At 42.9% G+C, this 13,549-nt stretch overlaps 3 protein-coding genes across 5 annotated transcripts in view; 1 reads left to right on the plus strand and 2 right to left on the minus strand.

Annotated features, from left to right (window-relative positions):
- The window catches only part of LOC114871563, a 32,414-nt gene extending 25,714 nt beyond the window's left edge, over nucleotides 1-6,700 (plus strand). Inside the window, exons 8-15 of one of the 3 annotated variants that reach the window (XM_029177633.2) lie at nucleotides 22-153; nucleotides 1,075-1,116; nucleotides 1,812-2,005; nucleotides 2,780-3,005; nucleotides 4,739-4,868; nucleotides 4,946-5,253; nucleotides 5,329-5,527; nucleotides 5,605-6,700. In XM_029177633.2, coding sequence (XP_029033466.2) covers nucleotides 22-153; nucleotides 1,075-1,116; nucleotides 1,812-2,005; nucleotides 2,780-3,005; nucleotides 4,739-4,868; nucleotides 4,946-5,253; nucleotides 5,329-5,527; nucleotides 5,605-5,769 — 1,396 coding nt within the window. In that variant the 3' untranslated portion in view covers nucleotides 5,770-6,700. Of the gene's footprint in view, nucleotides 1-21; nucleotides 154-1,074; nucleotides 1,117-1,811; nucleotides 2,006-2,779; nucleotides 3,006-4,007; nucleotides 4,234-4,738; nucleotides 4,869-4,945; nucleotides 5,254-5,328; nucleotides 5,528-5,604 lie in introns of all 3 variants that reach the window. The other 2 variants (XM_029177634.2, XM_029177635.2) reach the window with 2 other exon arrangements.
- Nucleotides 6,697-7,368, minus strand: LOC114871666. Its single transcript, XM_029177857.1, has 3 exons — nucleotides 7,288-7,368; nucleotides 6,935-7,216; nucleotides 6,697-6,876 (listed from the first exon to the last, which is right to left on the minus strand). The coding sequence occupies exons 2-3, from the start codon at nucleotides 7,199-7,201 to the stop codon at nucleotides 6,721-6,723; spliced, it is 423 nt and encodes a 140-aa protein (XP_029033690.1). The 5' UTR covers nucleotides 7,202-7,216; nucleotides 7,288-7,368; the 3' UTR covers nucleotides 6,697-6,720.
- Nucleotides 7,369-7,370: 2 nt separating this feature from the next.
- On the minus strand, nucleotides 7,371-13,304 carry LOC114871670 (adenylate cyclase type 10-like). The gene is made up of 24 exons (XM_046286188.1): nucleotides 13,223-13,304; nucleotides 12,943-13,154; nucleotides 12,712-12,877; nucleotides 12,566-12,648; nucleotides 12,367-12,509; nucleotides 11,832-12,040; nucleotides 11,663-11,769; nucleotides 11,481-11,605; nucleotides 11,277-11,409; nucleotides 11,065-11,208; nucleotides 10,798-11,004; nucleotides 10,465-10,739; nucleotides 10,117-10,397; nucleotides 9,984-10,055; nucleotides 9,700-9,852; nucleotides 9,430-9,638; nucleotides 9,171-9,363; nucleotides 8,896-9,111; nucleotides 8,625-8,816; nucleotides 8,323-8,564; nucleotides 8,009-8,259; nucleotides 7,820-7,964; nucleotides 7,581-7,764; nucleotides 7,371-7,384 (listed from the first exon to the last, which is right to left on the minus strand). The coding sequence occupies exons 1-24, from the start codon at nucleotides 13,302-13,304 to the stop codon at nucleotides 7,371-7,373; spliced, it is 4,038 nt and encodes a 1,345-aa protein (XP_046142144.1).
- Nucleotides 13,305-13,549: the final 245 nt, after the last annotated feature.

The raw sequence follows: 13,549 nt of genomic DNA on the forward strand, positions 1-13,549 counted from the left end.
CGAAAAATCATTTCTTCCTAGACCAAACGTTCTCAGCCACCCTGTCGTCCACGTGACGACGCCGAACGCCATCGTGGACACGTTCATTCCGTTGACGACGACCACTCAGACTCCGATCACCACCAGCAGGTCTTACACGGTCAATGCACCCAGGTACGGTATCCACGTACGCGACAGCGGTGATTGTCGTCGGTCAGTTTTTTTTTCAAATTACGCAACCAACTAGCCGGGAGACGCAGTCGCAAGGATCGCCACGCGGCTACCTAAGCTTTGATCGATATTATTCGAGCGAATCGATTTGTAGGGGGAACGCGACTTTATTTCACGCTTTCTTCGAACGCGTTAAAACGCATGAATTCCCCTTCTATCCGCGGCACGCAACTCTACAGGGTGTCCGTATTAAATAAGTACAAGTGATATAAAAAATTAATTATATGAAAGTTGTATTCAATTTCTCAACCGAGATACATTCATTGCATAATAATTTAATTACCATAAGTAGATTCGTCGTAATAGACACCCTGTAGATGAATACCTGTTCGGTCAGCTGGGGACTAGGTTTCACGTCTGCGATTTGAAAATCGTCACGCTGTTACTCGTCTCGAGTTTCGCGGAGAAGATTAACGCGTTCCCTGTCGCGTGACATTTAAGGTTTATGCCAATCGTTTGCCACCGCAGTTCAAAAGTCACGTCGTAAAACTTAATTACTGGAAAATCACGATTATACGGTATTTGTTATTGTACATCAAAGCTGAAAGAATTACGCGATTTCCGGGGTGCCTTATTTAAACCTTAGGTCATCGAATCTGAACCGATCTGTGAACTTTGCAAAATCGACAACAGTTAACTTTCCAATTGTCTTCGATCCTCGTCCTCTTTGTTTCGCAACTGCATCTCTCAGTTTCCGCGTCGAAAGAGCAAATGGCCTTGCAAACGTGTCCATCGACCAAGACCCGATTTCGCTGCTCTCTGTATTCCGTGAAACTTTCTCTCCCAACTCCGTTGGACATTTTCCTTTTCCCCTTTTTCTCGGTTTTTCCTCTCTTCAATTCTTTTCTGTTTCTTTTCTTGCAGCCGGGGTCGCCCGCAACAGATCCATCGCGGCACAGCACCACCGTAAGTTTGCAACCTATTTCTTCACCCTTCGCAGCGTTCCAAAAACTACAGATATTTAATTAAAATTGTCGCAGTCGAGATTGCATTTAATACGATCGTGCGAGTCGTTTTTGTGAAGTCTTGTTAGAAAGTCGTATCGCGGTTCGATCGATCTCTTTGCATACGATTAGACGTCTAACACCGTCACTGTATAATTTTCCAATTAACCGGCGAGTGATTGTTAAAACCCTTCATTACGGGCTATCATCATTCAGCATAACGATGAATGGAAAATAGTAACTATAGAGTAAAAACAGATAGAGTATTTCCTTCGATATTCCGGAAACATATGTAGATGCCATAAATCGGTATTGTTATACCATGTTTTCTCATCGCATAGCAAATTACTAGCTTGCAATAGCCGTCGATTAACAATTAACACGGAACTTGTATGAAAAGATAAAAGGTAGATAGAGGCTGCGTTGGTTCAAAGCGGATATCCGATCTCGAACGATCCACCGGTTCGTATTGTCCCTCGCGGAGGTGAACGAACGTATTAATGCGTCTAGAAAGTTAATTGCGTGCAAGTTGCACACCTGTCGCTGTTTACTAAATCTGTGTTAAATATTGTTAAACGTTGGCAAGAAAAATTCAACGATTTCCAGCGGTAACTAGTTTCATGGTAAACGTCTGGAATGCATATTTCGGGCTTGCAGGCGATCGAGACCGACCTTGAAGCCGTCGACTGAAATCGTGTCGAAAGCACAGGAGTTCATCGACATCTACAGGTATCCAGCAACGAGGCCGTCGCCGATTTATCCGACTCCGCAGGTCGACAAACCGGCAGCCAAGTGTCGCAAGGACGTTTGCTTGCTTCCTGATTGCAGTTGCGGCGGGATAGACATTCCAGGTAAGTTTGTCGCAATCGTACAGTACTCCGAACGAATCGGTTAGTCGATTTACTTCCGAATGGCATCGATCGGTAATTGATTCATTCCGAGGATGAACTTACGACGTCGGTGCCGTTCGAAAGAACATCCGCGGAACAATTGAAGTTGCTTTTATTTTGCGTTCATCAAGAGGGAAAAATCGAATGGATATCGTAAAGAAAAAAGTGATCAGAAACAAGACACGGCTTGTCTGTTGGATGACGCAAGCCGTTCGTGGCACGAATGTTAAGTTTAGTCGATCGGTTTAGCAGCGACTCGTGACTTTCTCCGATTCTAACGTTACGCATTGCCGTACCTACTATCCGCTGGAAAGTGAAACAGATCCGCTTAGCCGGTTGTGATTTCGCACGCGTTGTTGCTCGAAATCGAAAGCTCTGCCGCGCGTGAGGAGAATTCGAACGGTATCGCCGGGCGTTTAACAAACCTTAACGGGTTAAGGCTGCGGCGCGGGAACGGGTCGAATAACGACGATAATATGTTCCACGAGCGAGCGAGCTGTAACGTAAGCGATTAAAACAGCCTAGCCGGCGTCTAGAGAGGATTGTGCAACCGCATACCTCGCGTAAATCATCGCGGAAGAATCTGGCGGAGTCGGGTGACTCTGCTTGCGCGTCGTTTTTAATTAAGCAATGGATCAAGCACGTTTCTTTCGCGCCGAGAAGATTCCGCTTTTGAGATAAATCTCGAGCATAGGAGCAACCTTGACGTACGTATTATTGATGTCGTGTATCCAGGTGGAATTCAGGCGGACGAAACGCCGCAAATCGTCCTGCTCACGTTCGACGATGCCGTGAACGATCTGAACAAACCGTTGTACGCTGATCTGTTCGAAAACGGACGTAAGAATCCGAACGGCTGTCCGATCTCGGCTACGTTCTACGTGTCGCACGAGTGGACCGATTATAGCCAGGTGCAAAACCTTTACGCGGATGGCCACGAACTGGCATCGCATACGATCTCGTAAGTTGAAGCGGAGGCAAGCAATCGTCCAGCATCGTGCATCCACACGCTAAAATTCGTTCGAATTGCACGAGTATGGTAAAATCTACGTGCTCGCAGGTGTCATGATTGTTTTCTCGAGATTAACGGAGATTTTACCGTACTCTGATCATCGAACGTTATCGCCTTCGCCTCTCTTCGACTAACGTTCTCCCTCTGAACGCACAATTTTCGCTGTCATTCATGTGGGTACTTCTCGAATCCTCTTCCTCGAGAACGTTTCGAGGAACTTTTGGGAATTCGAGAACGCTTCGTTACTTCGACGATCCTGTGGGGCGACTAGGCCTACTCAACTATAGGCCAATTTCTATTCGAGCCAAGATCGTAAACTGGAGCAACGCGTATCTTGATCTAATTGTAAGTAAGAAAAAGCTGAGCTCATTTAAAAGTAAAATCCACCGTTCCGACAGGCTGAAAGCCTGGGAACCAATAAGGATAGAAAGGATAACGATGCTATCCGTGAGATGTCTCGTGTACGCGTAGAACCAACGTCTTATTGACGATTCTCGTCCCGTGTTTCCGGAAGAAATTGCTCCGCTTCCGTTTCGGATGGTTGTTCCGCTATGTAGAGCAGGGTATCGATCAGAGGATCGTCGAAGATCGCGATAAGACGTAAATCGCGGTACTAGACTGGTGAAACGGTCGCGATCAAAGATGACCCCGCAGTTTGTGACACGGGTCGCGAAACAAGTTTCACCTGGCTCGTACCGCACCTGTGCCGTATACTAATGACTTTCGTACTAACCGCAACTTTTCTCTTTTCTCGCTCTTCTCTTCTCTCTCGTTCGCATCACTTCTTCATCCCTCGCATTCCCATCACGCACGACACTTTAACGGCTGTTACACACGCATCTACACACGGACACGACACGATTGCAAATCAACCCCCGACGAAACAAACACACGTTACTTTCGATCCGCTCCTCCTTTTGCTTCCTACCTTCCATTTCGATCCCGAAACAGGTGACTACCTCCCGGAGGAGATACCGCAAATCGTTCTCCTCACATTCGACGATTCCGTGAACGACCTGAACAAGGGTCTCTACGCTGATCTATTCGAGAAGGGACGAAAAAATCCGAACGGCTGTCCCATATCGGCAACCTTCTACGTCTCCCACGAGTGGACCGACTACAGCCAGGTCCAAAATCTCTATGCCGGCGGTCATGAGATTGCCTCCCACACGGTTTCGTAAGTACATCGACAAACAGAACATGGACTAGGATCGAAGTAAAAAGAAACAGCGCGTTTTAATTGGTCACCACTTCTCGTTACATTAATCACGAATTCATTAATCATCGGGCAATCGCGTCGTTACGGTCATAGGTGGTTCACGCTCTGCCATTACGCTAGCTTGATTCGCCGTTCGATCGGATCCACCATAGTCGCTTATTTCGGATAGACATTAGTGCTTTTCGCAGATTACCGCGGCTCAGGACGCAAGAACGAGCATCGCGTTGCTGAAACCTGTTCTTATGAAACGACACGGACATTCTGATTGATCGAAGAAGATTCTTGTAATTTTCTCCCGAGTTATTTACGAATACAGTGTCGACAGAGACTGCGTTTAGCCGCTAATGTTCATAGAAGGTGCATGAATCAGTCGAGCGATCGAAGTTCTTGCATTCTGACCCCGCGATCGCTTCTTTCGCCTGCGAATCGAACGGTCAAATGAAAGAAGACTTTTTGAAAATAGGCACAGTTTCGGTGAGCAATTCTCTCAGCGAAAATGGGCGCGAGAAGTTGCCGGACAACGTGAAATCCTCTCGGCCTATGGAGGCGTCAAACTGGAAGATGTCAGGGGAATGAGGGCTCCCTTCTTATCGGTAACATTTTCTTTCGTCCTCTTTCGCTCTTTGTCACTATGATCTTGTAAAGCAACACGCTTGATTCTAATTAACAGGTCGGAGGTAACAACATGTTCAAAATGCTGTGGGACACTAATTTCACCTACGACTCTTCGATGCCAATTTACGAAAATCGTCCACCGAGTTGGCCGTACACCCTGGACTACAAGCTCTTCCACGACTGTATGATTCCTCCGTGTCCAACCAGGTCTTATCCAGGCTTATGGGAAGTTCCTATGGTGATGTGGCAAGACTTGAACGGAGGTAGATGTTCCATGGGAGACGCGTGCAGCAACCCACCCACCGCTGATGGGGTTTACAAGATGCTGATCAAGAACTTTGAAAGACACTACACGACCAACAGGTCTCCTACCCTCTCTGAACTCTGAATCGTACACGTTTAATTACAAATTAATAAACGAGAGTATTAATTGTTTAGAGCACCGTTTGGACTGTTCTATCACGCCGCTTGGTTCACTCAACCGCACCATAAGGAGGGCTTCATTTCCTTTTTAGACACCATAGTAGCCATGGACGACGTGTGGATAGTGACGAATTGGCAAGCGATTCAATGGGTCAGGAATCCCACGCCACTGGCCCTGTTGCACACCTTTGAACCGTTCGGGTGTAATTACCAGGTATGCAATCGAGAGAACTTGCGTTAGATTTCCGCAACACGATCTTTAATCTCGATTCATTGTTCTCCGTCTATTAGGATCGGCCAAAGAAATGCAACAACCCGAAAGTATGTAATCTTTGGCACAAGAGCGGCGTGAGATATATGAAGACCTGTCAATCGTGTCCAGACATTTATCCGTGGACTGGTAAGACTGGAATACGAAGCAGTCGTATCGACAACGACGTCGACACGCACGAATGATCGAGAAATATCGACGTTCCGTGCGATCGAGGCCCACCCAGCTACAAAGAAGGAGACGAGACGTTTTCCACAGCGATTCCATTCAAATCCCCGTCGTTATTTCTAGCCACGTCGAACGGAATGTTATCCAGGCCGAGTACGCCAACGAAATCTAACTCGAAATCATCTTCTTCCTTCATTTTTCTACGAAAGTAAACGAGTTGCGAAGGAACGATCGCCACGTGGTGGGTCATCGAGATCATTTAGCAAGAAACTATCGCTGGATCGGATTCGGAGAATCATTCGCGTTTAAGTAAAAGAAATTTCGTCTGTGAAAAACGTTTGTTGCCTGCTGATTGTATATTATATTAATGTACGTCGGTTAAGGGTTAAACGAACGTGTCGAGGATTCAAGCACCGGGTCAAATGAAATTTCTTTGCCATCGGAAGAAACTGATACTTAGGTGTTGTGATTGTTAAAAATTGATCAAACAAGGACGAGCATCGTGTCGTTCGATCCTAGCGAACGTGATGCGAGAATTTTTCATTGAAAAAAAAAAAAGAAACAAATAATATATAAATCGCGAAAGTGGAGATTGATCGATTCTTTGTACTAAAACTCGAGGAATCGATCCGTCCTTCCTTCTTTTTCTTCCTTCGTTTAGCTCGAAACGCGTATCCTTGGCGTACTCGGTCAAATTCCAAGATAGACGAATTTAATTAAGCATATGAGGTATCATTGTCGTGGGTGTGCAAAAGCATATCGTCGGTCGCGAGAGGTTTCCTACGGTCGATCTGGAGGTTCAGCAACACGAGATACGAACCGAAAGAACCGAGAGTGTTTTATTTAACGAGGCACTATCGTGCACACGAGGGGATCGTCGTGTATACTTCTTAGAACGTGAAACTGTAATACGCCTTTAATCAATAAATATTTCGCTACAATTCCTAATTAACGTTCTTTATGTTACATTAAACGGTCGAGTCCGGGACTGGAAGAGGGAACAGTATTGTGGACCAAGCGTTCATGCCAAATTTATGAATCTCTTGCCATCGAATTGCGTCTTCCGCACCCACGTGTTCTACCCAATACTGTGCCATATTGTTAAAATTCGCCTCTTTCCATGTCTGTAACAATACCATTTCTATTGATAGATTCTCAATACTTTCAACGTGACCCAATTACCCTTTTGTTCTGCTCGATCCAAGCAAGTATCATCTTGTTCCCTTGGGACGTGGCACATTTATGAGCTGTGTGTAAATAATTGTGACAAGATCCCTTTCGACCCCGCAGAAGCTCCATGTATGCTTGCATTAAATGTAGAAACGGCTTGACGAATTTCGCGTGATTCGATGATTCTTGAAGGATTTTAATTAGCGTTTTTATGTTATGCACCCTGTCGAAGAGATCGCTCGATCTCTTGATGTTGATTCGCCGTTTCAATATTAACATATAACATTCGAGACCCTGCGATGGAAGCAATTTTTTTTTCTTATTTTAATGATGATAATGGTCGAAAAAAGGGCAACTGAATTTACCTTGACACAATTATAAATCTGTGAAAAATTGTCGTAGCTGATTCCCTCGGTATACTCGTCGACATCTTCCACCAACGCTTCATTCACAACCATGTTCCTATAGACATTATTGAAAGACGTAAACAGGATCATTATACGTCCCAATTACTTACATTCTTAATTGCCAGATGGCCAAACAAGTAACCAGTCGGGAGAAACTCTGAGGATCGCGTAACACGCAGCTTTTGAATTTGGAGGCTAATTAGAAAACGCAACTTAAGCAACCACATTGTAACAGCATTGAAAACTCTTACCAAAGGTAGTGAGGTAAAAGTTGAAACAAGATCTGTACGACTTCACGATCATGCCAGCATCCAAGATACATTCCAAACAAAGAGCATGGTACCAAGTGATGGCAGAATGATCAGTGTCTTCCTTGGACGAAGAGTAGAGTTCCTGTAATAAATCTACTGCCTCGTTTAGATGTTTCGTCCAAATCTAAAAAAGATCATAAAATTAGAGGACGATTGATGAGATAATGCTAATGAATTACCGTAAGTTCTATCAATAATGGGAGTACATCGAGCTTGATTTTGGTGATGTGTAAAGCGTTGCATATCTTCAGTATTTTAATACCGATCTCTATACCATCGGACAGCTTTCCCTGCAAGATTCTAGCAACAAGCAAATTACTGACACTGTTCAAATTTCATATAAACTCATTGACATTGAATGATGATACCTGGAGTTGAACGTAGTCTGAAACACTGTAGCAGCGACGACGATAGCTTCTGCAGACTTCCAATGCAACTGCTCGTCTATGACAGTGATCATCAGCTTCTCCAGTGGTTCGATGAACTCGTTACCTTCAAATTTCTGAAAAATCTCCAAGGCTGTCAAGTATATTCTTCCCTTTTCCACGAAACCACCTACGCATTCGAATGCAGCTCTAATGCTCTGCAAAATGGTCAGCTTCGCTATCTTAGCTTGATTCTGCAACTGAAGTTAACTCTGTCCGATGAGAAATCGTACGAATGGTACGTGAACTGTACAGACCATGTAAACTGTAGCCAATCGATGCAAATAGACAGCGACTTCAAAATTATAAACTGCCTGCTCGCCGGTGATTTTGTTCACATTGTAATCAGGAAAACCTCGCACCCGATGTTTCAACGACTCGACGATCGATCTGTAGCAGACCGCTTTGGCCGTATTCAGCAGTTCGGTTCGCATCGATACCGCCTCGGTGTAAAATTTACTTGCCTGAGAATAATTTCCATACGCCACGTATGCGTCCCCTGCATTGATTCAAGGAATGTTAATAAAGAAGAAACTGTGACGAAAGAAGAACAGTGTACCCATCAGAATCAAGGTTTTCCCTTTATCGGAATCGGAATCAGGAGCTTCGAGAGCCACGTGTTCTTTTATCTTCAATACTTCGAGGTGGGTAATAGCGGCTGCAAGAAATTTCGTCGCGAACAATGGCTGAGCAGTTTGGAGCAAAGCAGCTGTATATTCTATCATCAGCTTCACCAATTTTTCAAAGTCCTCTGCAGTTGAATAAAGTAACGAATGTGGCCATTGGATTATTCTAATGATTTTGTTGGAATACGGCTACTGAAACTTTACTGCAACGCTCGATGTGATGACGGAGTTTCCAAAAAACATAGCTGGTCACTTCGTTGCACCGACAATTTCTGTAATTGATATAGGAGAACTCCTTCAGACGATTATCCCACAAATCGTCCACAGTTGTCCCAGAACTAGAGACAGCCCCTCGTTTCTGCTTTCTCGAGTAGTCGGTCGTGTACCCTTCTTTTCCGGGTTCCGAGCTCATGCCTGAGTCTAATAAATGGAAGAAATTAAAACCGTAATTAATAGGCGGTGTTGATAGACGAAGTTACCATCGTCTTCGAGTTCTATGTGGACGGGCAGAATAGAAATTCTTCGAATGTTAACGTCCTTTTTCTTATCACCTCCGTTGTTCTCCGCTACGAATATACTTCGCCTCGATTCCATCCCGAACTTTTCGGACCGATTCCACGAGGTTACTTTTCTGTGCAACAATTCACTGTTCCTCGGAAGTCCGTTCATGCTCTGAGAATAAGGGAAACGTTCGAAAGCTGGCAGAAAGAATAATAATCACACTGGTACTTTCGATACCTCCGCCGAGAAAAGGTTTACAAAGCTACCACCGCCGCATGTGCTGCACCTTTGAGCCTCTCGCTCGAGGAAAGTCACAGCTTTCGAGTGATAGTCCTCCTTCTCGTGCGGTGCCAATATATCGTACAATAACTTGCGATAAGAGCGTCTCGTGAACTCTAGTATCTTACAATACGCGTAGTGTGGCAAGGTTTTCTCCATGAAGATACCTGCTCATGGAGATTCAAATGAAATCGACTGCGTTTCGAATGAGAATTCTCGTTAACTAACGCGATGACTGGCAGTCACAGGTGACCAAATGATGCATATTACTGAAAGTTTTCCGTTTTTTGAATAAATAATACACCGAGTCGTCTGCGTGAAAGTACTTCCTCTGAATCATAGCGCACTGGAGGATCCTCAGTCTTATCATCTCTGCCACGGCTATGTATAAAATCCACACGATAATCGTACAAATTTCTTCGAGTATAAATTATTATACCTTCCTTTTTTCGTGTACAATGGCGAGGAATTGACCATCGCGTTTTCCACCACGTGGCGCATGAATATAGTACCCATTGCTGATGCACACTTGATGAAGTCTTGCTCGTAAGAGTTCATTCTATTGTAGATGTCGATCCTCAGACCTGACGATAATAAATCATCAGTGAAAATTAATTTTAACCATCGATGGTGTTTAAAGAACACCTGTTACGTCGCGATTCGATGCTATGAATCCAGTTGGTCTGTCCGATGTCACACAGATGTTCAAAGAGCTCATTTGCGACCAGTGCAAGGGTGGTGCCAATTCTTCGGGCGTCAGATAAGCTGGTATCTTCACCAAGAGCGAATTATCGGGGAAAACGAGGTCGTATTGACTCACTGCCGTTGGAGAAATGGTGATAAAATTCAGAGCTCGAACTTGTATAGTGGACATCAGGAAAGCTTCGCACCAGCTGATCGCAGTCTTGCCACGTTTTTTAAGAACTCTAAATCAATCCTGATGTCATTAACAAATTATATTGCAAATGATAGAGGATAGACGAGATTCTATACTTCTCGAGACTTTTAGGAATCGCTTGAACATTCAAGAACTGACAAGCGAAGGCTGCGATGAATTTCGAATCCAGCCCCGTCAGGGTTCTGCTCATCAGCCTTTTGTCTTGGCAAATGCCAGCTTCGATCTGAGTCAAATTATCCCAAGAAATTGGTTCCACTAATGTTACCACTAGAACCACGTTTACGTTGCTTAAAGCAACCGAGAAGAACTGCCAGGATAAGAGATCCATGAATTGCACATCGTCCAGGAGAATACACACTCGTCCGCTGATCTGAATGATTAAAATTAAGTAAAACGAAGCTATCGTTGAATACGATTGTGATATAAACCTTGTGTAATATCTGCTCGAAGATTTCGATGGTTTTCGTATGACGTTTCCAATCGGTATCCTCGCAATAACCTTTCGAAAGGGGAAAGCAAACTCTCATGATGCAGTTTAGATAGCAGAAATCTTCTGGCTCCAAAATATCGGCCAAATGAGTCGATACAGCCTTTTCACGGTCGTAGATCGTGTAACAGTTTGTTGCATCGAACAACTAAACAATGGAACGATTCATGTTTCCTGATGATCGTTAAAAAATTCAGTACTTCCTTACTTGAATAAAGACATGGTAAAGCACCGCATACGCTTTCTCGTTATAAGACGGGTGTAGAACAAGCTGAATTACTTTGATTTGTCTATTTCGAACAATAGTAACAAATGCGTCGAGCAATCTTGATTTACCAGATCTTTCAGGACCCTATAAACATTATACTTTAAAGGTAATCGTAATTATTCATTTCTCGATGATTATATTTTAATTAAAACCTCGATAAGCATTCCTGAGTAGCTTCTTCCTACTACACCAATCTCGTCCAAGATATCTTTGAAGTATTCCAGTTCCTGAAACCGATCCAAAATAGGGTAGCAATACTCTAAATTCGACATAGTTTCTTCTTCTCTAAAATAAACAGGTTTCATTAAAAATATTCACGCCGGAAACAGGTGAGATGTACGGAAGCATTATATTACGATGGTGAATTGATAAAGTCATAGACAAAACATTTTCCAAATCTTCTTAATGTTTTTATTCCACGAGAACGAAATTTATGTTTGCTTAACAAACTGTCCGAGTATGCCTCGTAGTCGCAGGATACCTGAAATCATATTTACCTATTAATAAATTGGTAATCGTTAAAGATCATAGTGCAAACCTTGTCGTGTGAAATCAGCATTAAAGAAATGGCTTTATCTACTGGGGTACCAAAAATCATGTACTGCCTTCTAACAGCGTGACCTATTACCCCGCAAAATGCCATACCTATTGCAAATAAATTCAAAATTTATTAAGTTTTTATCGATTAACAAAGATGGGGAAATTACCACTGGACAGGCCAATCGAGACACCTTTGACCCCAGCAAGAGACTTTATATCGTTCATTATTTGCCAGGCAGAAAAGATCGCATTTTTCGCGTTAGACTCCTCATCGTTCTCGTTACGATATTCATTTACCCCATACGATAAACTAAATAATATGTCTTTGTCGAATAAATTTATCATGTTGATGCACCCAGAATAGTTTTCAATTATGCTGCGATAAAATATGATAATCATCGGGATGTTTCCAACTCGATAGCATAACTAAAAAGAGGGTAAATGAAGTAGTAATCTGGAGTGAAATTTTTAAATTTGAAAAGAAAACCCGCTTCGGTAAAAATCATTTTTGCGACATCTGATGGCCGAACGCGGAAGCTATTTTAGCGCACAAAACAGTAGATGACGTCGCTTATCAACGGAGGTTTTTCAATTCAAATTCAAAAATCTCGAATTCTTTAACATCGATTTATTCAGAAACTAAGCGTTCTACGAAAAAATGTTGGTCTACATTTTTTACGGGTACCAAGTTAATAAATATACCTGTACCTTTGAATAGTCTTAAAAGCTTCGTCAACCAGAGATATCAATTCATAAATAGAACACTTGCCTGGAACAATATTAACACTCACCACAGTGATGTTTCTCACTTCGGTAAGGTACTCTAAAGGCTCCTCATTGTCAATCTGAGGAAGAATTTCTTGAGAATATGCTCTTAAGAATGAAATATTCATTAATGTACCTCCTTTAAAACTGGTTTTAACATGTAGGTCTTTAAAAGATTACCGAGACGTCGTCTATACGCGTCGATTACAGACACTCTCGCTATACAAATCAAGCAACTTTAATTACTTTTATGTGTCATTATTACAAGATCGAAGTATTCACCTCTAAAGGGTATCTCGTTCATTTCAGTGTACATAGACGCCTCTGAGATAGTTTCGGTTACCTCAGGAGTAACAGTAGACCGTCGTCGATGTAAGCTTGGAAGTTCTACATTTAGTGTAGTAGTCTGTTTCTGAGGTTCCACGGGTGGTCCAAGTACTTTGATAATCTATCAAATAGGATAATTATTTCGATCCTTGATATTCCTACGTTTCCTAAAGAGATTCACGACACCTTGACATTGCACGAGTCCTTGATGACATACTCGTATTGAGTAGGCGCGCAATACTCCCACGCACTAGTGGACAATACAAGATCACCAGGTAGACAAATTCTCCTGGCAAGTTTCAGTTCTTCGATCGGAGAACCTGCTATTATGTAGTGTCTAGCAGAATCACATCCGATTACGGAAAATATCACTTCACCAGTTGCTACTACAACGTCCACTAGCAAAATTGATGCAAATCAATCGTAGATAGTTTGACTATATCTGATCAATCTTAATTCATTGTACCTTTGGGTGCAAAGATGCTGTTCTTAACAATTGTAACTGAATCTTGAATCTTCTGTCCACATAATATCACGTTGTACACCATTCTTGAGATGAATTCGTTCCTGCTTACCTTCCATACGACCAACAACCCATCTTCTATCATAATTAAAATATTTCCTTTTACAACTGATTTCATTTTATCAAGGAATTCAACAACTTACGAGAAAATTTCACCACATCACCCATACTAGTATATACCTCTTCTATCATAACACCCATATAACGATTAAGTAATTCGAATAAGGCATAACTACCACCGTTATGCGCGCTCGCAAATTTCTCGTAACC

This window comes from Osmia bicornis, chromosome 6 (genome assembly GCF_907164935.1).
Source record: "Osmia bicornis bicornis chromosome 6, iOsmBic2.1, whole genome shotgun sequence".
NCBI classification, from domain to species: Eukaryota; Metazoa; Arthropoda; class Insecta; order Hymenoptera; family Megachilidae; genus Osmia; species Osmia bicornis.

Excerpts from the sequence above, each read along its gene's own strand:
- LOC114871670 (XM_046286188.1), bottom strand. The coding sequence starts at position 13,304 with ATGGTGTACAACGTGATATTATGTGGACAGAAGATTCAAGATTCAGTT. Across the intron at positions 11,606-11,662 it reads TGCTGATTTCACACGACAAG|GTATCCTGCGACTACGAGGC; the intron begins GTTTGCACTATG and ends ATATGATTTCAG. Across the intron at positions 10,740-10,797 it reads TCGAGCAGATATTACACAAG|ATCAGCGGACGAGTGTGTAT; the intron begins GTTTATATCACA and ends TTAATCATTCAG.
- LOC114871666 (XM_029177857.1), bottom strand. The coding sequence starts at position 7,201 with ATGTTAATATTGAAACGGCGAATCAACATCAAGAGATCGAGCGATCTC. Across the intron at positions 6,877-6,934 it reads GGATCGAGCAGAACAAAAGG|ACATGGAAAGAGGCGAATTT; the intron begins GTAATTGGGTCA and ends GTATTGTTACAG.